Here is a 26783-nt window from a genome sequence, read left to right on the forward strand (position 1 = left end):
CTTTCGTGTTTGAGATTGATACGCCAGGCGAAATCTTTCTGCGTCTCTTCGGTGTAGAATCTCACAGGAATATACATTCATGCGATGTAGGTAGGTTGGAAGAAAACGTCGATACACGTCGAAAACGAAGTTGGCAAACTCGTCGTTTTTATTACAAGACTGGCGCGAAGCTTCTTCTTTTCTTTCTTTCGTTCTCTGTTTATTCAGATTCCGAGAGACTGGATTTCGATGGTGTCGCGACGAACGAGCAAGATCTTTACACGATTTTCTGCCCGTTGAGCGTTAATTAATTCTTTCATTCTTTCGTTCGGTTGCACGATTATGCAACTTCTAATTATGCAGATTTTATTCTGCGACGTAATCTTTCTTTGCGACGGACAGAGATAATTGTTTTACGTAAGAAGCGCAAAGTGGAAGATTCGTGTTAGGCTCTTGCAATATGCAATCTCAATTCGCCATTTATTCCTTCGCGCGATATCTTATCGCCTGTCTATTGCTTCGTGCTTTCTTCGCATTATCAACGTCATTCGTAGTACCGATCGTAGTAATGGCACCTAACGCTGTCACGTTTAACGCTGTGTTGCACGCGTCAGGTAAAATTCGCGATAAAAAAGGAAGAACCGAGCAATAGCTTAATTCGACTGTCCTTTAATATTTCTATACGTTTTTATTCACCAAAGTGGTAAAGTACGATATTACAACGAAGTAGCGAAGCTACAAAGTATTAAAATAGTTGTTCAAATCGCGGCCAAGACTGGAATTAGGTACCCAAGACTGGTCTCGTGGTCGAATGCTCGCAGTTTTTATACGTTGAGTTTGTAGGAGTTGGGGGACAAGGAGAAGACATGTGCAAGTTAAGGTCAAAGTCTAAAGGTTCGTCGTCAGGTAGTGTGAAATGACGTGGATTTGGGTATGGTCGCTGTGACACATGCTCGCTACGTTCAATGCTAATACCGAGAGTATCGATGCGTTCTTCGATCTCCGCACCGCAATATCGACAAGTCCGACAAACCGAATTAAAAGCCTAGACTCTCCTCTCGTTCTCCTCGATCGTCCTTTGAAAATTCCATCTGTTTGGATTTCAGGTGTCGTGGGTTCGCAGACGAGGCGACGAGCTGCACTTGCTCACGATCGGTTTGGACACGTACGCGAGCGACTCTAGGTTCTCGCTGGCCCTGGAGAAGCCGAATGATTGGCGGTTGCTTTTGCGTTCGGCTACCGAACGAGATGGCGGCGTGTACGAGTGTCAAGTCAGTGCTCATCCGCCATTAATCAGAACTGTCCATCTCACCGTGTCAGGTGAGTAAATGTGTCTTTGTACGTGCGTGTACGTATCTCTATCGCTGGCCCGTTAGTTGTCAGAGTCGAACAGCAATCGCGGCCTGCAATTTCTATCCGACGAGGCCTCTGCTCTCTCGAATATATGTGCCCTTTGATCCGACGACTTCGGTGTCACCAATAAATCAGCCACGGCACGCCACTGCTTATAGAGAGACAGCCATGCGATGGTTCTCTCGCTAATCAACCGTAACGAGAATTTGACGGCAATGCCGACGATTATCGGTTCAACGTTTTTCGTCGGTGATTTGAGATAATGGACGCTTGGCACCCTGTTTGCGTGACTCTAACACCTTCGCCAAAACCTGAATTTCTACGACTTAAAATAGCTTTCTCTGCAGAACCAGCTTCTATTCTGGTCGTTCGTTAACGAGAATTTTAGTTTATGCAGACTTTTACTTCGAAATAGTTGGCTGTGATTTGTGTTTGAAATCGCGCGAGATTATAATAGAGAGTTCTGAAAGTTTGTTCGGAAAGATTGGTCGTTTGTTTCTGTATAGAATATTATTTTGGTGGGTGGTAGATATTCAAGTTAAAAGTGAAAATTGCAATTCAGATCTACCTTCTATTCTTTTATTTCGAATCATTTATCAGCGTGAATTTGGGATTACGTAGACGGACTTTGAGTTAGTTCGCTGCTATTTAAGCTGATTTTCGTTTGGTAGTTCGAATCCTGTGTTTGGAATTACGAGAGATTAATCCTCGTTTGGTGAAAGCTGGATCTTCGTCGTCGCAAAAGTCGAACGTGTTATCGAGTTGTACGAAAAGCTTGGAACGGAAAAGGAAAATTTCAAGGAACACCGTGTTCTTATAGAACTAGAATTTTCTGTTGTATTAGCGTGTCGAAATTAAAAATAAAATTTCACGTGCAGATTTCGATTCTATTCTGTTGTTTATTAAGGTACAAGTAAATTGTGGAACGAGGGAATAAAAGACGAAGGGAGGTTTTAAACAGAATATTGGTTCGAGGATGGTATCGGTGGCGGTAGTTTATCGAATTAAGAACGAAATTTGAAATTTAAATTTTGATTTTAGGTTGGATTTAAAATTTAAATTCCAACGGGGGTTGAATCTTAATTTCGGATTTGGGAATTTTGAAGTCAATTAAAATGACTTTATAAGATGAGACTAGACGATACTGTACGACGAAAAATCCAATTTCCCAATCAAGTTAAAAAATAAACTAACGTTCAAAACCGTCAAAAATTGAACGCTCACACTCGTAACTATAACACATATGAAATTGCTGTTAAACGTGTGTATCTTCGAAGGTACGACGGTGGTCAGAAGTTAGAAAGGGTGTTTCTTGATGAACGGAGTAAGCGATAAAGGGATGGAAACGGTTAAATATTAAACTACAACGTTTGAAGTGACCACGGGTTCGGTTATTACACGTGGCGGTTCTGCGGAATCGCTGTAATTTCAAACCGTATCGGGCAAATTATAATTCTCTCAAGTGCAGTTAAACGCAGCAACCTGAAATACCAACGGAGTCACTTTAAACTCGTACAGCTCGTTCCTAGGTATTACGGCTGCCGGGAGAATTGCGAATTTTCGACTGCAACGTGTTGCCAATTGAACCGTGAAAACAGTTTTTCGATTTTCTTCCAACTTCAGCGATATATACGTCGAGTAGTTTTGGAAAATCGACCAATAGTCGGCGATCGTTACGTCTTTTCTTTCTTCGGTCAGATTCAGTCAGATTCGTTCTAAGCGACTGCTATCTAAAACTGCCATAAGTTCGTAATAACGAAATCGATATCGTAATTAACGTCGAACCGATCCTCTTTAAGCAACGTCTTCCAACTTAAAGAAAATTTTCAAAGAACGTTGCACAAAAATTTAAGCAACCTTTTATTCGACTAAATAGAAAGTTCTACCACCGGCAAAGAATATTCATCGATAGCGGACGATCCTGTATTTTGGACGGTTAATGAGGAGCTCGTTGGAACCGCGAACAGTTGCATATTACGGTGTCTCTAGAGTTAATCTCGTTGAAGAGAGCAGGACAAAAAGCAAGCCCATTATTCTCTTAATCTAGCCTTGCAAAGTATCTCGGGAAAGTTAGCCTGGTAGATACATAATCCGCGGCGTTCTGCGGAACATTTTCGCTACACCATAAATCACGAAGGTTCGCGTCGTTAGGGTGGTCCTTGTCGTGGCATAATGGCGATCTTGCAGCTGTAACGATGTCCTCGTGCCACTCACGACTCACCGTGCATACACCCCTTAATTGGACCTCTGTCTCATCTTTGCGCCTGTATCCCCTTTGCTCATCCTCCGCGTTTATCTTCTTTGTCAATTTTTAAATACGATTCATCGAGAATATCCTTGTAGAAAAAGACCTTTATTCTTTACAATATTTTGGTAATTCTTTTATATTAAATTCTCGCAAATTAAATTAAATTAAATTACGTGATAGCACGAGATAAACGTTTGTCCCGTTGGCATTGAGTCAATCGCTTTAATCATTCTTTCGCATAAATGTAGGAATGTTATATTATAAATTAACAGAAAAGACAGTATGATAAACGCAATATCGTTACACTCTCACAAAATCGAATATAATATCGCGTTTCACGAATTCGCTTTTCATTATTTCTACGTCACAGCAACACGATGAACTTCTCTCGACCACGATTAATTCAACTCTGAAAGCAATTACCACGTTCATTTTTCCCTTAACAAACCTTGGTAACGCTCACAACACTCCTTGACAACACTAACATATCTTGACAACGTTTATAAACAATCAGCCACGTCTTTCCCTAACGTCACACCATCCCACATAAATAAATCTGCGTTTCTCGTTGACGTTCGTTTCGTTGCATTTCATTAGAAAAATGATCTCTGTCGTTGCGTTTCCAGAAACTTCTACGGTTTAATTCAATCTGTTGCAACCACGAGATGCACGACCGCCGTTAGATAAAAATTGACGCCTGGGGTGTGATCCGTCGTACGGAATTTAAATATGTATGAAGCTGTGACAAAACCGAAGCAAGTTGGACAGCAAACGAATACAAACGCGCTTAGCTGTCGGGAAAGTAGATAGTTGGTGGTGAATCCAGCGGCGCGTGTCATAAAATGTCGGTTTACGATGCCAACAACTGAAAAGCGTTCGGTTCGACGGTGCTACGGAAGGTCTCGCTACGAATCGTCCGTTAAACTTCACGTCTTCGTGCTTATTATTCCTTGCCGGGCTTATTATTCCTTGAACCAGTTCCCTTCCCCTTTTCTTGGATTTCCTATGCAGCTAGAGAAATGACCAAAGTGCGAAGTTTCTTTCCACGCGATTTTTTCTTCAAATTCGTTCGAAGAAAGTAAGAATATTAATCGACGTTTTAATCGACGATATTGGTCGTTGTACGAATGCAACTTCGTGACCGGTTGATCATTTGCTCGATGATTTAAATTACCTAGGTAGTTACTAGGTTGAGATACGAATGATCACATCTTCTATGAAACTAAAAATCGTTTTAGTTTGAACGGGAGTACGTGTGCATAGAACTACGGTCAGCCACAAAACTCTTAAAATTAAGTCCATCTCTTGAATATATGAATTTTGTGCGCTACACTAGATTAGCCGCGTAGTAGTGATACACATATATGAGTATGAGTGTGTGGAAATATGTGCGTGCACAGCATTTCGTAAAGCAGATGAATGCAACTGTTCCGCGAGTAGTGTGGTATAGAAGACGGAGAGACAAAGAGAGCACCGAGACGCGTGCAAATGTGTATCGACGAAGATCTTGTGAATCACATATTAAATAAATCTGAAACTATTTTGATGTCAATTCTAAGTGTATTCTAAGCGTTCCTATACATTTATTTCGGCGATTAAGACTCGCAATTCTCGACGAAAACGTCAGCTCCGCGAATCTTTTTAGCGCGTTAAGATACATACTGTTAAAATGTAATACAATTTATTCGTTCTGACCCGCGTACTAAGACAAAAGAAAAGATTATAAAATACAACGTTACAAGTATGAATTACAGCTGTGTTATATCTACGTGAAATAAAAATGGTAGGATCGATATTGTATTGACATCTTCTCGTGTAAGCATAAATAATGTCTTTTTATCAACCTGACGTTGACAAAATTTAAAGTTTCGTAAAGATCCTGATGCGGATTTATCCCACAATTTTTGTGAGTCGAGTGTTCGAATTGGTCTGATTCATTTTCGAAATACATCGATGATAATTGTATCGGCGTGTAAATATAAATGTAATATCGCGAGCGAGGGGCCTGGGAGTTGGCGGGTGATCGCGTAGTTTTGGAAAAAGGAGCATCTTGGCCACGAGCGGTTGCTAGGGGACGAGAAACGAATCAACAGTGATTGCGAGTTGCGTTGCTGAGAGAGTGTCGATTGCGTTTATGAAAGTCGAGTCGTTGATTAATTATTTAGTTGTGCTGTTTATTGTACGTTTGCTGCGATTAGTTCATGTTGAACAACTATCGTTTTTCTGTCTGATTAACACCTGTAGCATCCGTTCATTGTAAATATATTCAATCGTGATATTACATAAATAACACAGTGACAAACCGCGATTCTACTTTCTTTGGTAAATCGGATGTACAAAATTCGATAGGCGTTCGTAGGTTCTCGCGGCTGATCGTAGATATCGAGTCGAATCTCTGTCATGAAACGATTCGAGGTCTCTTAAACAAAATGTTACCATCGAGAAATCTCCTCGAACTTTTTCATGGCACGTGCTGCGAAAGTGGCAGGTGTATTTGAAAAAAAGGAGGTGAAAGAGTACGACGAATCGACGTAACTCGAGCTGGCACGGGTTTAACCGTAGCTGCGTGTTTTCATAAAAACAGCTATTTACTTTGCCGCATTGGAATACACGTGGTTGTTCATGGAAAAGCAATACGACACCTTTTGGGCACGTACGTGCAATTTTCAACGAGCGGCACGGTCCGCGCGTGAAAGCGCACCCTTTGTCGGCTGGCTTTTCAAACAAATGCGCAAAGAGGGCCGTAAGGTTCGTTTCAAGTAGTTCACAGGCAACAGGAAAATCTACCTCCTTTTATTTTACCTTTTCCTGGATAACCATTCATAAAAGAGTCTCCTTTCTACGTGTCTTTCGTCGTACGCGATGTTCCTTAGAGGATCGTCTATATTTCAATACGCCTGGCGAATGGAAACTCTGTAAATTTAATTTACTCGATGGCTATAGTAGATAACGCGTGAAAAAAATGATCTCTGTAAAGACGAAACGTTGTAAAATTATTTGAGAACAAAATTGTTTCATCTCTTTTTTCAGATTAACTCTTTCGGCGGTTAATTTTGTTTAGTCTGTGCTTTGCGCCTTTCAATTTTTCATGAATGCATAAATATCTACAGTCTAATTGCGAACGATAGAAACATATTAATTTTACAATTTTAAACGTCTTTCTGTAATTTTAATCTGCAAGAATTATGCGCCTAGCTTTAGGAACGAAGCGTAAGAAGTTAAACGGATTATAGCTGAGAGATATCTTCTTAGAATAGACTGTTTTATCTTGATTACTGGTGTCAGCGACTAGAAGTTGCAATTAGAAGTTGCAAAAATACCATAAAACACAGTTCTCATCGTCCCCCTTTCGCAGAACAATTTCGCAGGTAGAAATAACGTTCGATTATTCTCTTGGCCCTTAGATTACTCAATTTTCTTAATAGCTGAGTTAGCATTAGTTAACCGTCGCGTGCAATTGCGCAACGATTTTGCCTTCTAATTTGAACCGATAAGATTTACCTGCGGACGAGTTTCCGCAGCGTTGCACTTCAAAAGGCGATTTGATTGACGTTCGCGACTACGTAATACGTAGTCGGATTAAGAAGTGACAAGTCAGATAAAGGTAACGTGCCCGCGTTCCTATCTCGCTGCTTTTATTTCGTCAAAGATTTTCCTATCTTTGATCAACGCGTTTTTTTTTCCTCCTTTATTTCTGCGTTAGTTTCCAACCGAACATGTACAGATACGTCGTTGCTGGTATATCTTTTCCCATACATGAATCTAGATAGCCTCCAAGCTATTTCGTTTTTATTCGATTTATGTTTGTTTCGGGAAAAGAATGATTCACGCAGTCGGATAACGTGATAAATTGACGGCTGGTTTTGCGAAATATCCTTCGTGCTTTTGCCAGAGATGATTCCGTTAACGAAGGGAAAATAATGTCTATAATATCTTAGAAATATCAATCGAATCGATATTAATTATCGTGTCACAGCGTAACGCCAGAGTATCTCGGCCAAATCCTTAAATATTAATTCATTTCCTGTGCAGAATTGAAAATAGATATCTTTCAGATCTCTCAGAAAATATCTTGAAATTCGGAACGCGAGAGATCTTAACGACGAAGATACTGTGCCTTCTTCCGAATTTTTCGATTCCACTGTCAATCGAACGAACGAACGACTTTTAAAAAGATGTTTATGCGCAAGTACGCATATTGGTAACTGTCTCTCTATTTTATTTTTAAAGCTAAGGACTATTTTAACGATAGAAAGGTACGACTGAATAAGAAACGAACCAGAGCCAGGGCTTTGAAGGCACGCGGCAATGTAAAAGGATTGAAAAGGTCTTTTGTAAAAGAATAATCCGCATCACTTCGAAGGAAGTTAGCGTCGATCTACTCGCGTAATGTAACGTCGTTTCATGAATGATCGAGCATGTTTGAAAATAGCCAGCGACGAGATTCGGAATCAGATGCAAGCATCCGCAACGCGGTCACCAATACCTAGCAGATTGGCGTCCGGTCTTCCATGAACAAGGACTTTGAGGTATCTGCTATTGAAAGTCAAAGAGCGTGCAAGAACATTTCCCGTGATGTGCAACTTTGAACAGCCATAACTTCGAAAGGGAAGCGTTCGTAGATATACGTACATTCATGCGATATTTGTTTCATTCGGACAGCCCGGTGAAACATACTCGAGAAATTTGCTTCAATGTTCCAGACAAACTGCACACTGATTTAACGTAAACATCTGACGTACGTACAATTTGAATATTAGACGTCGTTACGTTATTTCCAGATTTCGTCTCTTCTTCCGTCTTTACGTCCAATTTAATCAACTTCTTTCGTATATTTTATTTTATTTATATTCTGCCGGATAGATTTTTCGGTACATTTAACGCTAAAACTACCACGTCAGTCAAATTGGCTGGCTTTACAATTTTATTTTAAAATTCCTACTTCGTGTTATATTTTTGTTCCGCAATGACGCAATGACTTTCGCAACGATAACTCAAAGAATAATATAATGAATTTTATTTTGTTTTTTATGTATTCGATCTCAAAATAATTTTGTATCAAGGCTACTTATACCAATACGAGTCGAAATGACTGGTACTTGTCAAAGTGTAAAAGGGTCCTGCGATCCGTTTATCGAATCCCGATTAACCAGTTTCCTCGTTTTCTACAACTTGCCACGTGTTTTTCAAATTTTTACCGCGTATCATTCGATACGACGATATCAGTTATCTGGAAAATTCCGGATCGATCGCTAGATCTCCAGATGCTAACGCTAGATATACCACACCAGTGAAAATGACTGGTTCTATAATTTTATAAACGTGTCAACCCTCGTTAAGGATCATGGTCCCAGATGGATTAACAATACCAAAAATGTACTACACAACGTGGAATTCCCCCTGTAAGAAAGTAATAAATCAATAAATATAAAAATATTCTATTATTACGTATTTTTTATAGACCAGTCATCTTGACTGATTTTGCTAGATTTTTCGTGTTAACCTCTTAATCTACGATTTACGTTTGGTCCGATCATATACTACGGACTATGCCCGTAATATTTACGTTTGGCCCGATCATCGTACTACGGGCTATGCCCGTAGTTGCAGGTTAAGGGGTTAACTATCGGTAGTTCTAGTGTTAAGAGTGCTACTTCGTAGATATTTTCGACGTTCATATTTTTCCCGACGAGACTGTTGTTTAAATCTTCCTTCGTGTGACCTGTGATCTTTCTTTCTTAAATCAGATATCTGATATACAAGATGGTTGGTAACTGATGATACAAGCGGAAAGGGGGTGATTCTACGCGAAAAAAGAAGTCGAAAATATATATTAAAAATTTTTCGTTCGAGGCTTTGTTTTCGAGAAAATCGACTTTGAATTTTCGCTCGGTACGCGTGCACTTTATCGCGTCTCGTTATAACGGATCTCACTCTAGATCGTTATCTCGATGGATATTATCGCAGTTTAAGTTTGTTTTTGCCGTAACGGAAAATTAGGAATACATAATGAAATAATATGAAGTAATCATAAAGTTTATTATTACAGAAATTGCTGAAAATGTTGCCCATTCTGCCGAACACATACTTCTGCTCTTCTAATTAAATTTCTATGAACACTTTCTAACGTATTCGATTGTTTTAAAGTATGAAAGGCTACAATAATCCTTTCTTTCAATTGCTCGTAACTTGCGATTTCTTCAGAATAGACAATTGATTTAATATGGCTCCATAAATAAAAGTCAAGCGGAGTTAAGTCAGGAGAGCGTGGTGGCCAAGCTATTGTTCCACCACGACCAATCCAGCCTTGGTAATGTTGGTTTAAAAAATCTCTCACATGACGACTAAAATGTGGCGGTGCACCGCCTTGTTGAAAAATTAAACTTCCTCTAGTTCTCAGCGGTACGTCTTCTAATAATTCCGGTAGTTTGTTTTGTAAGAAATCGAAATATGCTGCTGACGTTACATTCAATCGAGACAACGATCTACGGTGAGATCCGTTATAACGAGACGCGATAAAGTGCACGCGTACCGAGCGAAAATTCAAAGTCGATTTTCTCGAAAACAAAGCCTCGAACGAAAAATTGTTATTCTATATTTTCGACTTCTTTTTTCGCGTAGAATCACCCCCTTTCCGCTTGTACCACCAGTTACCAACCACCCTGTATAATATTCTCTTATTTGAAATCGATGCTTGCAATAATAGTTTATCGTAAATGCTTGGAAATGTTAAGTTTCAAACGTTCACGAATATTAGCTGTCGTATTTGCGACCCTTGGCATTTCCATCGTGTTTTCATTAGTACGTGACGTTAGACAAAACGACGTTCCTTATAACGATCGCTCGACATTACGAGCAAGTATCTCATGATTCGTTGGGTTTGTCGTCGTAAATCGAAAAGTCGATCATTGCGACGAACCGTACCTCGTTCAACGTCGTTTTATCGCCACTCTCAGGTTCCACCAGTCGACTCATTGGGTCTCTAGTAGGCCGTTCATTCTATTAAGGCGCAATTATGCGTTGCAAGGGGGACATTACTAACGTTCTTACTATGCGCTGATAGTCTCGCCGACTTAAGTCTGTGACACAGATGTCATGCGAACTGAGAGAAGTTGTTTCGTCGATGTATGAAGAACAGTTCGAGCAGTTATGGAAGATGCTGATCGAACGAGAATATCGTAGTGGAGTGGAACTTCCCGAAGACAGGAATGGAAATTGTATTGTTTGTAGGTAGAACGATATCTATACGGAAATACATATTCTGTATCGATTATTCTGATATACAGCGTCGCTCAAAAATTAGTTTTTGAATTTCTACTGTATTTTGTCTGTTCAATTTGTACTCCTGAAAAATAAAGATATCCGTAGTGAACGATCATTTACGAAAAGATCGCTGAGAAATAATAACGCGAACATCTTGCATCGTTAGCTGACTAACAGATTCAAGTATCTTTAACGTGCCAATTTTCTTCAACCATCTGACGCGTTTATAACTTTGTTGGTTCATTTTTCAGAGCGTATTTGCTTACTTTATAAATAATAACTAAATATGTTATAATAAACATCAATAAGTAAGAATAATTCAAATGACATGTATCGCTTTTGGACTCGTTTCTAAATCAGAAACATCTGACAAATACGTTAGCTTTTACTGTCATAAATTCAAATAGAACTTCGTTTACACGGGCTTCCGGGGACATATAGTTTATATTCGATCGAATAGATAAATAAATCGGACAAATAAATTCAACGAACAGAGATCCATGTCGTCAAGCACTAGTTGAAATTTCGTTGAAATAAATGGAACTCGTACAAAATTCAAGTGTATTTGATTATACGCTACTCTTTCTTTCGTGTTTGATTAATCTATATACGCTGTAGTAAAGTAGAAAAGCTTGTTACGTATCGAAACGAAGATAGAAAATGAGCTTCGTAGTGAACGCAGGGGTGAAAGTAGTCACGCAACGACGGAACCGTTACATCCGTGCGTTTCCGGCGGAAACGTGTCAACTAGATCGCGTCCCAGTATTGTTCATGGCATTTTTACGGTGGCGGCGTTATTGGCGCAGTGGCGTTTTTCAAATCCGCAGGCACAAAGACGATAAATCGAACGACGAAGCGGTCGGTTCTCGCGTCTCGGGAATTCGCCTGGTGACGCCGCCTGTTCCATTGTACTCGGCGCGTATTTATCGGTTTCCATACACATCCCGTTTTCCAAAAGGGTTGTCTAAGATCGATTAACCAGATCGTTCGAGCCGCTCGTAAACAGTCGCTCGGAAAAGTATTCGTTCGAAGGCTTATTGAAATCTTCTTGAAAAAATATATCTTTCGTTATACGAAACGTTGGAATTTTATTAACGTCGTTACGAGTAAATTGCGGGTTTTTACGCAGATTTACATCTTTACGGACTCGATTAAAGAAACAGAATTTAAATACGGGCTTGCCTTGCCTACTAAACGTTTTCTTTTTATTTTTATTTGATGGACAATTTACAATCAATTCCCATTGAGAACTATAAGTAAATTGTATTAAAAGTTAAAACGAGTATTGGGGTTAGGATTTTGTCATTAGGTGGTAATGCATGGATCCGCAATCACTTAGTTGCCAACCCAATATATTATTTTTGAATATTTTATATATTTTTGTATATTGTACAAATTTTACGCTCCAATGCGTCTTGAAACTTCAAATAAACGAAGTTAGGAACTTGGCACAATTATTACGTGGTACGGATGACATAATAATCTGTGATAAGTATTCGAGTACTTTGGTGGACCGCTGCAGACGCGATCGAATACAGGAGACTCGCCTCTTAAACGAAATCTTCGCGAGTCATTGAAACATCGACGATAAAAATCACACGGAAATGATACGCGATATGTACGAGTTCGAACGATGAGTATGGAATCGAGCGTACGTGGATAGAGAAAACCGGGACACGATCTGTCGTTTCGCCGTTCGAACACGCCAGACGTGTTCGCTTATATCGCTAAGGAACACCGGAATTTATGCCTATCACGCACCTGGTATTTCGGTCAGATATTTTATAAATATAGCACGAGTCTGTCGTGGAAATATTTTTCTTATTGCTTTCACACAGCGTTTCTCGTCGATCGTTCTTGTTCCTTCGGGTTCTCCGTTCTTTGCTCTCGTGGAATTTATCGTTGTCATTAACCCTTTGCACTGCGAATTTTATTTCAATTTCGTTACCAGCAGCTCTCGACGCTTTTAAGCGTCTTATTTGAAATTTACTTTAACCAAAAGATAAGACAATTTAAATAAATAAAGGTGGAAACAAATTCACTTGAATACCAGTTTTATTCGCACTATTGTTGTATTTTGTAACTTTTAAGCGCATGACGTATCTTTCCAACGAAACAATTTCCACGATACAATCCTGCTTTTCTTTCGCACGTTTCACAAAAAAGCAGGGACTGAAAGAATGTCGAGTGGGACTCGACAAAGGAGCTTCTCAGATGAAAACTGACGTCGAGTCACACTCGACGTAGGAGTGCAAAGGGTTAAACCGCAGCTATTTAAACTTGCATGATTGAAATTTACATGCAAAAAGTCTCATCGTTTTCACGGCAAATGATCAACATAATTTTGCATATTACATATATTGCATTCTTAGACCATCGAATTCCGCATGGATGTAGTTATTATGCGTTATGTAGTTTTTATGCGTTTATGAAAAATTGAAAGACAAAAGACTGCGTAATACGCAATAACGCGCAAAAATATATAAGACATCCGATTTTCGTCGTAGTATTTTGTAGATAGAATAATTTTCTACCTAAGTTCCATTTTTTCCTCATCAAATTCGTAGAGATGAATTGGTTGATTTACAACAAATATTCGCAAGCCAGATATTGCAATAGCGTTTTCTGCCATAATGCACTTTGCCGTTGTGTTCAGATCGAAACTTTCGCTGTGTTAGACGGTGGAGAGAATCGCGTTGGAATTATTGGTCACTATCGATCGAGGCTGCTCGTTATCGTACCAGTCATTTACTGGTTATGCTCGATTTAAGAGTTTCGATAAGTTGGACTTGATAGCTGCTATTGGGAAGGTCAGTGGTTACTTTTTGGGTTATCTGTGTCGGGTTAATGTTGCGAGACTTTCTTACGTGTGCATTACTGGCTGAAAGATTGGAATAATTTTCTTGCTCGTATCTTTACTAATTCGTCGATTAAGTTTGTTATTCGTTGAAAATGAATGCCACCTCGATAGATCTTTGTCTATGTATCTTTTTAGGTTAATGGAATTTTGATCGCGATTTAGCTTTTCCTTTTAAATTATTCGATTCTATGGAACATTCTTGCAACGAGCGATTTCAAATTTTTCGTACTGTATACGAAAATTGTTATCGGTGGATGATTATGTTAATGAAACGAGAGAACATTAAATGGAACCAGATGTGTTCGTAGTTGATGCATTAATACGATTAAGATAATTATTATATATCGTTAATTATATTATTGCGTCATCTAGGAGAAAGCTTCGTTTCATTAAAATTTTCTACGCATTTCCGCGAATAGATACGAGAATAATAGATAACAAGCATAAATAATCACAGAGATCTGCTACGGAGAGCATTGTATAAAGATATTTAATTAAGAAAATTACATTTTAAAATAGAGATTCTAATTCAACTTGAAAAGAATGCTTTTACAGAAACGTATGAAATGAACATTTTTAATCACGCTGTTTTTCTTTAGTACGTTTGAAAAATATTATGCGCGAATGAGAATTATAACGAACCACGAGAAAGCGTAGATGCGAAACAAATAGACTGCAAATTGCGTTGTAACGATAAATTAAATTTCAAGAACTGTCCCTTGCGGTAGTTCTTAGTGGAATCGAATTCGAGTTAAATTGACTTATCGGATCTCTCATGTAAACTAACAGTAACTATCACTAGTTAAGTGTTGTGAAACGATATTTCAGTATCTACGTATACAGGGTGGTTGGTAACTGCTGGTACAAGCGGAAATGGGGTGATTCTACGCGAAAAAAGAAGTCGAAAATATAGAATAAAAATTTTTCGTTCGAGGCTTTGTTTTCGAGAAAATCGACTTTGAATTTTCGTTCGGTACGCGTGCACTTTATCGCGTCTCGTTATAACGGATCTCACTGTAGATCGTTGTCTCGATTGACGTTATTCTTTTAATTTTTTAAATTTTAAAATTTTTAAATTTTTATTTTATTATTAATATAAATATTATTGTATAAAACAAATTCAGTACGAGCGTATGTATATTTATACGTATTTACAAATTTTTCTTCTTAAAATATCGACACATCGAACGAGGATTTTCTTGTTAATATCTAAGGCGAAAGTTTTATTAAAAGACAGTAAAAGATAAATAAAGCTAACGAGTGAAAAACAATATACTGCACTAGCAAGGTAAAGATTTCAAATCGTCTAAAAAATTTGTCTCTTGAAGTATCATCTCATTAGTGAAACAACAACGAAACAGGGTAGTTCTTCGATTTTTCGAAATTTTCCGTCGACTCGTCGTAAAATCGTTCCGATAACCGCCACAATTATCGTTACACGCGTCTCGATCCACGCGGTAACCAATTACACATTGGAAATACTACGAAGCTTCTCACGATCCGAGCGTCGTAAAAATCGTTATGTCGATACACGGTATCGATGATGCGCGTATTACAACATTAACGGTGTAGCCAGTCGATCGATTTTACGATAATCTGAGTTTCATCAAGCGTACAGTGGTTCGCGAAGCTATTTAACGTTTTATATAGAAAACTTCTATGCATATACTGCGTGTGTTGCATACAACATTAAAAAATTTCATTATTATTTCTACGAGACACGACTGTTACGATTATATTGGCCAAATGTGAAACCAATTTGAGAATATACGTACCAGTTATCAGACATTTACTGCAAGCAATAGCGAAGTTAGCGAATGAAACGACATTTTTAACATTTTATATATTTTTAAGAAAATATATTCAAAAAAGTAACACACGACGCGAATAGTCGTCTTTAACGTATGAGTGTCGAAGATGGTCCCATCGAATATCGAGGCTTATGAATGTAACGGGTAATTCGCTTAAATACATTTCGGATCTCTGCCAAATGTATACTTGCGCTAAATATCTTGTCAGTTTTGTTAGAATTTAATCTCGAAATTAAGATTAATAATCTGTGGAAGACACAATGTTTGTGTTGAAATAATATTATGTGATATTTATTAAACAAAATTACAGGAAATATAAGCGAGTGTTGTGGAATGTAGACAGTTGGCTAGTTATTCTCAGACTGACTGACTTAGTGACCCATGGCCCTTGGAAAGGTTTTTGAACCCCCACTCTCTATGCAGTAAAGAGTGTGACCTGAGTAGATGTCTGTGTGGTGTCACATGCCGCGGAACCTTCTAGCAGCTTCGCGATACAAAGTGCTACGCCGTGAAGGCGCCACACCGATGTGCCCAATGTTCCATCCATATCCTTATGCTTCTTCCACCGTGGTACATCTCACGAACGCACGCTAGTGGAGATATCGTTGGGTAACGAAGGGAAGAATCCGTTCGATCAATCACCTCATCAGTATGCGATTAATATCGTTGTATTCCAACAAGTTTTATACATATCTTCGGATTCGTTTCAAATTTTCTCAATATAATCGCCATGGTCGGGTCACGTTATGGTGTTCTGGTAAAATCTCGAAATATTTCGTATAATACACATACTATGTTCATAATAGATTGCTATAAATGTTTGAATACTTTCCGGAGCTACTATACATATTTCTTCGAGTTGAGAAACCGCGTGGGAATGGTCGTGAGATGGGGGTTGAATGGTCTAATCTTTAGACGAACTAGAGGTCGGTATCGAAAGGGAGGTTTTGCGAATTCGACTTTTGACGTACGCTCCTTTCTCGTCGTTATTTTTGCAAGGAAAACGTCACAGAAACGTGTAAATCAAAAGAGGAGCTTTCAAGAGCCAGCAGGATCACGCGGATAGCAGGATTGCCGTCCTCGATGCCATGATCGTACGTTTCTGTCACTGGTTTAATTTTTTATTGGTTGCGCTATTTTTCCATCAGGTCGCTGTTTATATGGAAGACATTTTTTTTTCTTTCTTATTTGGAATGTTTCGAATGGGACGCTCATATTTGTAAAAAAGTGGCATCCATAATAATTCGTCTAGTCAATTGGACGATCGTTAATAGGGTGGAATGAAATTTGTCAAAATGTATTTTCACAGAAACTCCGGACAAAAAGATGTTACTTTATCCTTTGATGTGTTTCTAAGTTAGAAATCCTTTTTTACCTGATTATAAAATATTTTAGGTCACGTCCTCTATCGTAGAAATTTATATCGTAGAAATATTATCTGTATTATAGAAATTTTCGTTTATATCGTCGAATTTTAATTCGTTTTTTTACTCATCCACGAAAAAGTTTCGAAATTTTGTCGGAGTTGATAATTGCTTTGATAAAATGTGCTTCTAAAATTTATTTCTAAAAATGCTTTATATTATAGTCGGATAATCTCTCGCTCCTCTTCCTTCGACCCGCTGTCTTTATATCGCGAAATAAAATAAAACGATGATTACATAAAGCAACGCGAAGGATGGAAACGTTTCCAACGGATTGGTACGTCTTACGTAAGATGTAAAGCTATCCACAGTTACATGTTCGTCGAATAGGATCAGATACGAGAGCAGCACACTCGAGAACTTCTTTACGGATAAATGGTCAATCTGGGTAATTTCTTCGATTGCGCCGATAAAAAGCCCACGATTCTCTCTGAAATTTCTCTACAAGTGATACATGACGTACGGTCAAATGGCTTAAAGGAAGCCGGAGAAACGTTTCGATATTACACATTTTTATCATCGAATTATATTACCGAGTTGCAACATGAGAAATCTATCGTATGATAAAATGCAAAGAGTCACTTTCATAGTGTCTGTATTTGAAAAAAAAATGAATATCGTAAAATATTAACCTTCGATCTATCTTCGAAATTATTATGCTAAATTTAATATCATTTACTTGCAATATTTTTGTATTTTAGACGTAAAGCTGAGCACACAGGACCATAAATATCTGTCAGAGGTGCATGTAACTCGGTTTTCCATAAAAATGCATAGTCTTAGCCTCTTTCGACACAGTTAATGATTTACTTTGAGGGGCCACGCGTACGTTCGTTAGCGACGAAAGCTTTTTGCTCTTTCTCATTTTCCACTTTGACAACGGAACGCAGGTCGCGTTTAGATGGTATCTTCCTCCCTTTTTACTCGCTTTCTCTTTGCCCCGTGATTCCGTACAATGAGAGTGGGATTGGTATAATAATCGGCGTTATCTTCAAAGCATTCGTTCGTATTTATCAAGGAGACGTTTAATAAAGTCTCTTCGATACGGAGAAACAATTTTTTAGTCTTAACTTCAGGGGACCTTTTTGTTTCTGAAACAAAAACGCTTGAAATATCGACGCAGCTCGTATTTAATTCGCCACAAAGAAAATTATTGTATCGTTGAAAACTTGTAACGCGAATTTTTATCGCGAATTTTCTCTTCAATTTTATTTCAACGTTTAATTCCACTCTCGTAGAAATCTCGAATTTTTATACGAAATTTCGTTTTCAATCGTCTTATTGACTCGGTCCTACTTTTATGTCTAACAAGTTATTCGTTTTTATAATAATCTCCTTTCCAAAGGAATTGTCACGTTTACATTTTTTAATAATCACGAAGAACCTGTTTTAGAACTTTCGTTAACGTCTTTCGTTAACTCGATTGCTCTGCAATTGGTAATTCGAACATCGAATTATTAGGAAGAATCAATTACGGATTTAAATTTGTCGAAAAGCAGCAGTGTGGTTTGACTTGGAAACTAGTTGAGTTTTCCCTTGGCTTCGTACCCAGTTTTCGAATTAATGCGCAGTGTTCTCCTGCTACCTAATTGTAGTTAATTCTTCGCCTCTAAGAGTCTACGTAACAATACACACATTCTCCGCAATATAAATTTTCTCACTGCTGCGAACGTAAATTCGCAAGACAAATTTTCATAAATCCACGCATTCGCAAACTACCTACTGTAAATTAATAATATCAAACATTTTCGATAGCTGCTCGCACTACCAATTAACGCAACGCGATCAAGCGTAACACAGAAACGAGTTAAACACGTTCGACGACATACCATAATCGTGTAGCAAGTACGCTTCTTCTTTCTCTTTTCTTTTTATCATCGCTGTGTCTGTGTAAAATAGAAGCTTCTTGAAAATAGAAGAAAGAAAGACTAACTGGAGGATCAGGAAATCAAAGAAACAGGGAAGACGCGAGAAGCGGCGAAACGAAGGAAACGAAGGATGAGAAGGAAGTATAAAAGCAAGGAAGCATGAACGACGAGAAGAAAAGGGAAGCAAAGAGTATCGGTTGACGCTGGCGAAAAAGCTCGGTCTGCCGCGAAATTTAAGTTCCTCCGACTATTTGAACCGGTGCCAGAAATAGAGATCCTCCGAGTGGTATATCCCCGACGCAGCGTAGAAATTATTTCGCGAGTTGGTAATCGAGCAAGCTGCGTTCGTTCGTGTGTACCGGCTCGTTTCCTACGAAAAAAAAGCGCGACGTATTTCCTTTCTGCTCGTGTGCCGAAGCCCGTGCACGATCTACGCGTAGCCAGCGCCATTTCTAGCGTGGTCCATCGGCGTAAAGGCCGAACGGTTCACAAAGAAAGTGGACGAAAATCGGTTGACTGCTCAAAACGACCCTTTTACCATGCGACGCGTAAATTCATCGGTTCTGTTGTTGTACAGCATACTTTTCCTCGGTACGATCCAGATGCGTGCTACTTGGCCAGCTTTCTTGTGAGTCTAGTTTATGTTAAAACGCATCGGTGAAAATACTCGCGGGATGAAGCAGAGGATCGAGTACACAGGATGGTACTTTTTGCTGTTTGGAGCGAATGAGTCCGCTTAAAACTTCCAGAATCCTTTCGTTTTTCCGAACTCTCATAAAATTGGACACATAGGTTTTCACGTATAGTCGTTCGAATCAGGCAAGTTTCGTCATCTTAAAATTCATCCTTGCAAAGTCATCATTTTGCATGAAGTTTGAGAATTGCGTATTACTATGGAAGAAATAGTTTGACCAATTCTGTCGGTATTTGGATATTTAAATCTGATGAGACAGGATTAATTTCATCTTCATTGGCTTACGTTTCGCCTTGTATCGATGGAACAGTTTCAACTAATCTCGCTACTTGAAGCTGCGAACGACGAACACGGTTGACAACGTATTCAGGAATGGAAATCTTCCTCAATTATGTTCCTTGATCCGTTCGATTCGTGGAAAGGATACTTCGTTCTTTATCTCTTTTTTTAGAATATTTGCTATTTTATGATTCGCCGGTGTTTGTGGTTATGTACACGGAATTAAAAAACGATTGAACGAAGCGGCACTTTTAGGTATTAATGAAAGACTTTTGAAGAGGATGACGGCCAATCAATAGCAAAGTTCAACGTATGTGCACGAGCATTCAAAATTTCTGGTTGTAAAAATTCATAAAGGATGATTCAATATTTTTCAACTTGTCGCAATCCAGTGGAATAATTTGCAGCAGCCATATTTTGCTGCGACATTACAAACTCACACAGGATTTAATTACTTTGGCAAGCAATTTCTTCGTAGCTGAAAGAACTTTTAAGTTGCAGCTTTAACATCAAAGTCCCTGCTTTCAATTTCAAAGGATGGCTGATATTAAAACTGAACACCGCGATATTTTGCAAAAACCGTTTTTTGTATCAATTTTAGAGCACGAGGAAAAGATGAGCGAAGCGACAGATAAATTCTTATCTATATGAAAATAGATAAAATGTCGTGCCAGGAACATTTGATATCTCGGAAATATCGCTAACAACCGGATAAAATAGAAAATTGTAAAATAGATGTAAAAGTAAAATGAAAACTCGAATGGATACGAGTTACATTCGTATTTTATGAACTTTACGTCTAAATTTCGCTAAATCGTATTTCACGCAAAGTTCATAACTGCAAAGAATCTCCGTTGAAAATTACTTTTAAACTAGCGAGAAGATTTAGTTTCAAATTTTCTCTCGGAACTTCCTCCGTTACTACCAGTAAGTGTCCGAAATTTTTCTGTTGTTTTCGCCTTATTATATTTTTAAGCTGTGGACTGCTGCTAGAATTTATCACGATCGTTTCTTGCAATTTAGACGACCAAAAAGTTCATCTAAACTCGCACAATCGGAAATCGAATCAAACGCCTAAACGATCACTTTACTTTCGTAGTGTATGTATGTATGTATGTATATTTGAAAAAAGAAGAATATCGTACAATATTAACCGTCAATCCGTCTTCGAAATCATTATGCTAAATTTAATAATCAGGAGATAACGACAAACGATAAATATATTAAGAAGAAAATGAAGTATCTTTACTACGATACTTGAAACTTACTAATAATTATTCTTAAATTTCTAAAATCTACGATTAACTTCGACCAAATCCATTAACAGGAAAACTATTTCCTCCCATCTATTATCATCTTATCACGATACAACTTTCCTCCAAACTCCTGTATCATCGTCCACAAATTATCCCCGACAAACCGTGCAGAAATACGTCGTTGAAACTACCCAAGGCAATAAACTTGGCGATGTACTTAATTTGAGGCGCGGTGCGCGAAAGTAGCGGCAAAGTTCGTCGGAAGCGTAAGCACAGCCGGAAGTTGTCGGTGTTTTCGGCGTTCTTGACTGTTCCATGGTTCGAAGAAACGCGCGTGGTCACACTTACTCGCGCACGAAAATTCGTGGGGAATTCCGGGCTAAAATCGCGAGCAAACTACGCTGGTTAGCCAAGGGGTTAGCTGGTCCTAATGGGAGCACGCGTTAATAATGACGCTGCTACAAGCGCTTTCCAAGTTCACAACGTCGCTAAAAGTAGATCACCGGGATCGTTCGCCTGCCAGAATGTGGCTGGGACGTGTGAAACGCGGTACGAGCGATCGTTTTAATTGCGAGCCTCCTCTCGTTACAGTTTATGCGTCTTCTAATTTGCCGAGGTTCTTTTTTTTTTACAGCGACGTTGGCTCGTGTACGTGCACAACTACGAGAATGCTTATTCGCGCGTTTTTCTTCGCTACTCTTTTGTCTGCTTCCTGGAATTCACCGATCAACGCTTTACGGTACGAACTTTGTTGAACGAGCGAAAAAAGTGATAAGAGTGTGAAGTTTTAGCGTTTCGTTTTGATCTTTTCGTCGAGGGAAAGTAAATGTACGTGGTTTTGAAAAAATTAACGCGATTAATGGGCGTTAAAATTTCATTTTGTAGCCGTAAAGAAAATTAATCAAAATTGTAAACGCGGCAAATTCGATATATTTGCTTGGATGTTCGTTTCGACATATCGTTTTTATCTAATTCGTTGGTATTTGAAATATCTCGACGAGTATCAACGTTGGAAACGTAGTTTATTTTATCAGATTATTCTCTTTGGTTTCACGAGGTAGCGAGCAGGTGCATCGATCACGTCTGCGAGACTATTATTTCCGCGCGATCGTTATCAGAAATATTAACACGGCTGATTATTTATGGACAGTAACCAGTTCTAATTAGATGCCGCACTAAGCCTGGCGAAACGATAGGGCAGATTAATCTTTCAGTATCAGAATTCGTAGCGTCGCATGATCTAATGAATGTGCTGCGCTTATCAGAACTCTATTACGGAATGCATACAGGGTAATAATGGCGACCACCTAATTACGTTGTCGTTGTTAACTATGCTCCTCTTGTAATTGTGATTATTACTCGATCAAATGATCTTTTTATAAAGCAACATTATCATCGTGATATATCGCGTGTCAAACACAAAATAAAGCGAGCTAATCTAAATTTCCCTTTTCATAATTGAAGCTTGAATCTATATTAATTATCATATTCGTATAATTTGCGTCGATACTTTATGCTGCAACCGATTCAAATTGCATCGCTATATCGACAAAACGCGTCTTGTTTATGTTTGTTGATATACGTTTGCGTTACTTTGCGGCCGAGAGAATGTATTAGGCCTATTAGAAAATTTCCGAATTAATAAAAATAATAGCGAAGCGATAGAATTTTTAAATTGTTTTCCTAACTTGTCGTGATTTCGACGAGTCATAGACAATGTCTAATAAAAAATCAATGCTTAGAAATTGGGATTGGAATATTTGTGACGAAGCACGATCAACGATTAAGTTTGTATTCCATAGATGTAATCGTGTGCGATCTCTGCATTGGCAATGTGTTTGTTTATAAATATTTGTAAAAAGACTTCGTTTTATCTACCAATATCAAAGTCCAAATGCGATATACAAAAAAGCAGATTACCGAAATCCTTTGTGACAGGGAATAGATTCGAAAAGTTGCATTTGTTTCGTCGAACATGGAAATTTGGTACTTGGAAGCTATAGTTTGAAAGGACGAAAAAATTATAGCGTTGCAAGCACTCCGTGGGGATCATCGATCACGGTAGGCGCAAAATATGGTTACGTGTATCCAAACAAATCGCATACATGCTGCTACTAACGATGGAACAGCCGCAAACGTTCTCATACATCATACGATGCAAATGAACGAACAGGTAAATTACGCGTTTCGAATCGTATTCCGGTTCGGTCGACGTGGACTTCCGACATCGATATAGAGTCTCGTTGCATTGTTACTCTTAATTCTTTCGCCAGTGCCTGTTACAAGTTTCATCGACGCCGACGTCGAACGATCATCGTATTCCCTTTCATTCACCAGTCATCGCTTTCGTACTAAGCTTTCCGACGAAACGAGGATTTACGCCAGTCGTTAACTGTTGAACAAACGCATGAAAATACGTTTGATTCGTCCTGTCGAACGTGCAATTTTCGAAGGATTTGCGAAAGAAATTTGAAAACTAGGTCAACGATCGACGGACAAATATACCTTTTATATTTTAACTTTCGTGTCTGACAATATTACACGGAAAGAAATAGCGTTCTCCGAATATGTTACGTTGCAACGTTAGTCGAATAAAAAGTATCTTAAAAGGGCGGACTCGAAAGGAACTTGAGTTAGCGTTTTTTTAAAAACACGTTGCATTTTTGATGTAAACTAATTCATTAAGGTTTTTCTGTCTGTGTTCTTGTAATTAAATTATACGATGTTAAAAGAAAGCAAGTGTTCTTATACTTTTAAGCGATAGCACACCTAAGGAACGGTATTTCTTCCTTTAATACCATGAGAAATGAAATTAGTATAGTTGGTACTCTTCGTTAAACTCGTCGTAAAAATCTGTTTCCATCGTAACTTTTTGTAACAGCTTTATTTTTCATTGAATCTTCTCATTACAATTTTATATTGTAAAAAGAAGTTCGATAATTATTTCCATGGTAATGAGGATACAACATATTTAATGAGCGAACCAATTACCAAACATGATCCCCTGACCCTATTATGAATTAAACAAAGCTACAGATCATTATATTTATCTTTTCCATTATTTTCACCGAGACACAGAGAGACGTTGTATTTTCATTGATAATTGTAATAGGCGCCAAATCAATCTCGTCTTTCGTAATCACTACGCGCCACGTATTCGTGCTAATTGTCTCCGATTGAACACACGTAACAATTAGAGAACTATTAATTTCTATTATTAACAAAAAATACGGAAGGACATGGCGCAATAATTTTGTATGTGAATTATAAACGTTTCCCACGTTGCTGAGGTACTTTGATGCTGTTATTTGCAGACCCGTGATAATTACGCTCTTATGGGAATATTAATGTAATGCCGCGAAATGTTAGGACGATACGTGTCAATTCGATTGTACTCAAGTACATAACAGTATTGTAGAACTTATATTTGTTACATTTGTAACGTCCTGCGCACGACTGTTTCTGTCGGATATATTACACGGCTCGTTTCGGTTCTCGTCGTAGAAATAATATTATTCGCGTTCGATATCGTTTCGAACGCGAATAATCGGTTCGTATCGACGATGAAAACATGTTTACACCTCACGAAAATTGCTACTACAATAATAATCGAACACTGTGATATACGCACCGAAAAACCAGAGAACCAGAGAATCAGAGTTACGTTGCTCGACGTGTATCTGCAATTTTAAGAGACAAAATACGATTAGGCGATGTAAGTTCTCGAAGATCCAAATTGATCACTTTGCTAGGGATAAAGTTACAGTTACCTCTTGACATAGAAATAATTAATAGTCGCAAAGCCAAACATCGTGTCTTCTCTTTCCTAAAAGACTGCAAATTAAGTACATATTTATTTATATAAAACATTTCATAAATAAAAAAGCATATCGGTAATTTGTTCTTTATTCGCGCGCGATAACGATCGTACTCGTGCAAGCTCCATCGTGGTTTCAGGAAATTAGAGGGAAAGAAGTACAGAGAGTCGCGTCCTCGCGTCTTTTCAATTTGCCGCGATCTCGCGATTCAATCGCGTCGGACCAAGCGATCGGTTCAGAATCTCAGGTTAGCTTCGTATTCGTGTAATCCGAAATGGATTATGGAGCAGTCGAAATACCAAGAGTTAATCGTATCCTGTGGATATAATCGTGGAATTATTACGCGTTTCCTATCGAGCTACGCGCATTTAATCTACGATCGATCAGATGTTTCCTAATTCACGCACCGAGGATCTCGATTCGCTTACGAGCTAATATCGGAACGACTCTTATCTACGTTATCTTCGTCTACGTTCTGGAACGAAACTTTCATCGGCTTTTGAACATTTTCGAGTGTTCTGCGGGCTTTCGATTATCAAAAGATACAGAAAGATATGGAGGGTATTTCGAGAGCGTTTCCTGCTCGCTCTCAGATGAGACAGCTTTTCGTTTAAGCTGGTTGATGGTATTGGCGAGGATGATAGGGGATGTTTAACGTCGTTGGAAGGTGTTTAGGGTGCTTACATGTAGGGTGATCGTTGATTGCGTATCAGAAATTCTTTGAGCCTCCCTTGCAATTTCTGAAGTTTATGGTACAGGCGAGAATATTTGCCATTTATCGAGATCGTTCGTGTTCGTTGTCACGTTATCGATATAACTTTTTCTCTCGTTATCTCGATTATTCAATCTGCTATTATCAATAGGACGCGAAATAGATCGATGGAAACTGAAGTTGCCCGTAGAAAACTTTATTATAATTTTTAATCGCGTTATCAAATTTATGAAACTGATAGGCCGTTTGTTGGACGATTCTCGTTAGGAGAATCGTTTTCAAAAGTTGGCGGTAAAAAGTTGCTTAAAAAATACAAAATCTCGTAGCAATCGCTTTGGATGGTTCGGTAGTTCTAACGTTATAAAGCTGTTATCGAATTAAAAATTACGAAAACCTAGGATGCTTTATGGTTCGGTTCCTCGTTGACTAATTTACTATCCTCTGACTGACAAATTCATTGGCTCGGTACTGGTCAAACTGGAGGGTTGGAAAAGCTCAGGCACCCATGCCTCGTCGCCCAATTTCTTGATACGCGACCGCGTAATTACGACTGTGTATCATCGAGGGTCGCGACATATTCGTATAATCTCGTTAGCGGTACGATGCACGGAAGCACACTCGACTATGCGTGGTAAACGCTAACGATCCATTAGACCGATGTCGATTCGCGAGCTGTTTGTCGCAATTTGAAAATGGCGACGCAAGGTCTCCCGAAACCATCGTAGTCCTTTGCCATTCCACGATGATCAATCGAATTATCAATCAACCGACACTGCCGACCAGCGTTAATTAACAATAACAAGACGGGCCAATTACGTTCAACATGTTCCTCGTTCCTGAATTATATTTTGTCCATTTGCCACGTTCTGGCCATCTCGTGATAACGAATTCATCTTGGCTCGATGCTCGTCGTATTTGATTTGACGCGTTTTAATGTCACGAACCGTGTAAAAGAGGTCATTTTAAGAAGCGGGCGATTGGCTCGACGATGTAAAACGAAGCGAACGATTCGATAGAAATTTTAAGTTAGCGTCCGTGTTTTCTACATGTGGCTTTTACTCGTCTTTCACGTTACAGGTAGTCGTGGTAAACCAGATTTCAATCACGTGCATTTCTACATTATGAAATTGCATGTTTCTTTCCTGAAATAAGTATCGTTCCTGTTTGATACAGTTGTGGCCATCACGCGATAACGAATTCATCTTGGCTCGATGCTGG

At 38.7% G+C, this 26783-nt stretch overlaps 1 protein-coding gene across 1 annotated transcript in view; it reads left to right on the forward strand.

Annotated features, from left to right (window-relative positions):
* Positions 1–26783, forward strand: part of LOC117236337 (peroxidasin-like) — a 343800-nt gene that overhangs the window by 126100 nt on the left and 190917 nt on the right. Inside the window, exon 6 of the mRNA XM_033499179.1 lies at positions 1086–1299. Within this exon, the coding sequence (XP_033355070.1) occupies positions 1086–1299 (214 nt within the window). The remainder of the gene's footprint in view (positions 1–1085; positions 1300–26783) is intronic.

This window comes from Bombus vosnesenskii, unplaced genomic scaffold (assembly GCF_011952255.1).
Source record: "Bombus vosnesenskii isolate JDL3184/JDL3185 unplaced genomic scaffold, Bvos_JDL3184-5_v1.1 scf7180000013348, whole genome shotgun sequence".
Classification (NCBI taxonomy): Eukaryota; Metazoa; Arthropoda; class Insecta; order Hymenoptera; family Apidae; genus Bombus; species Bombus vosnesenskii.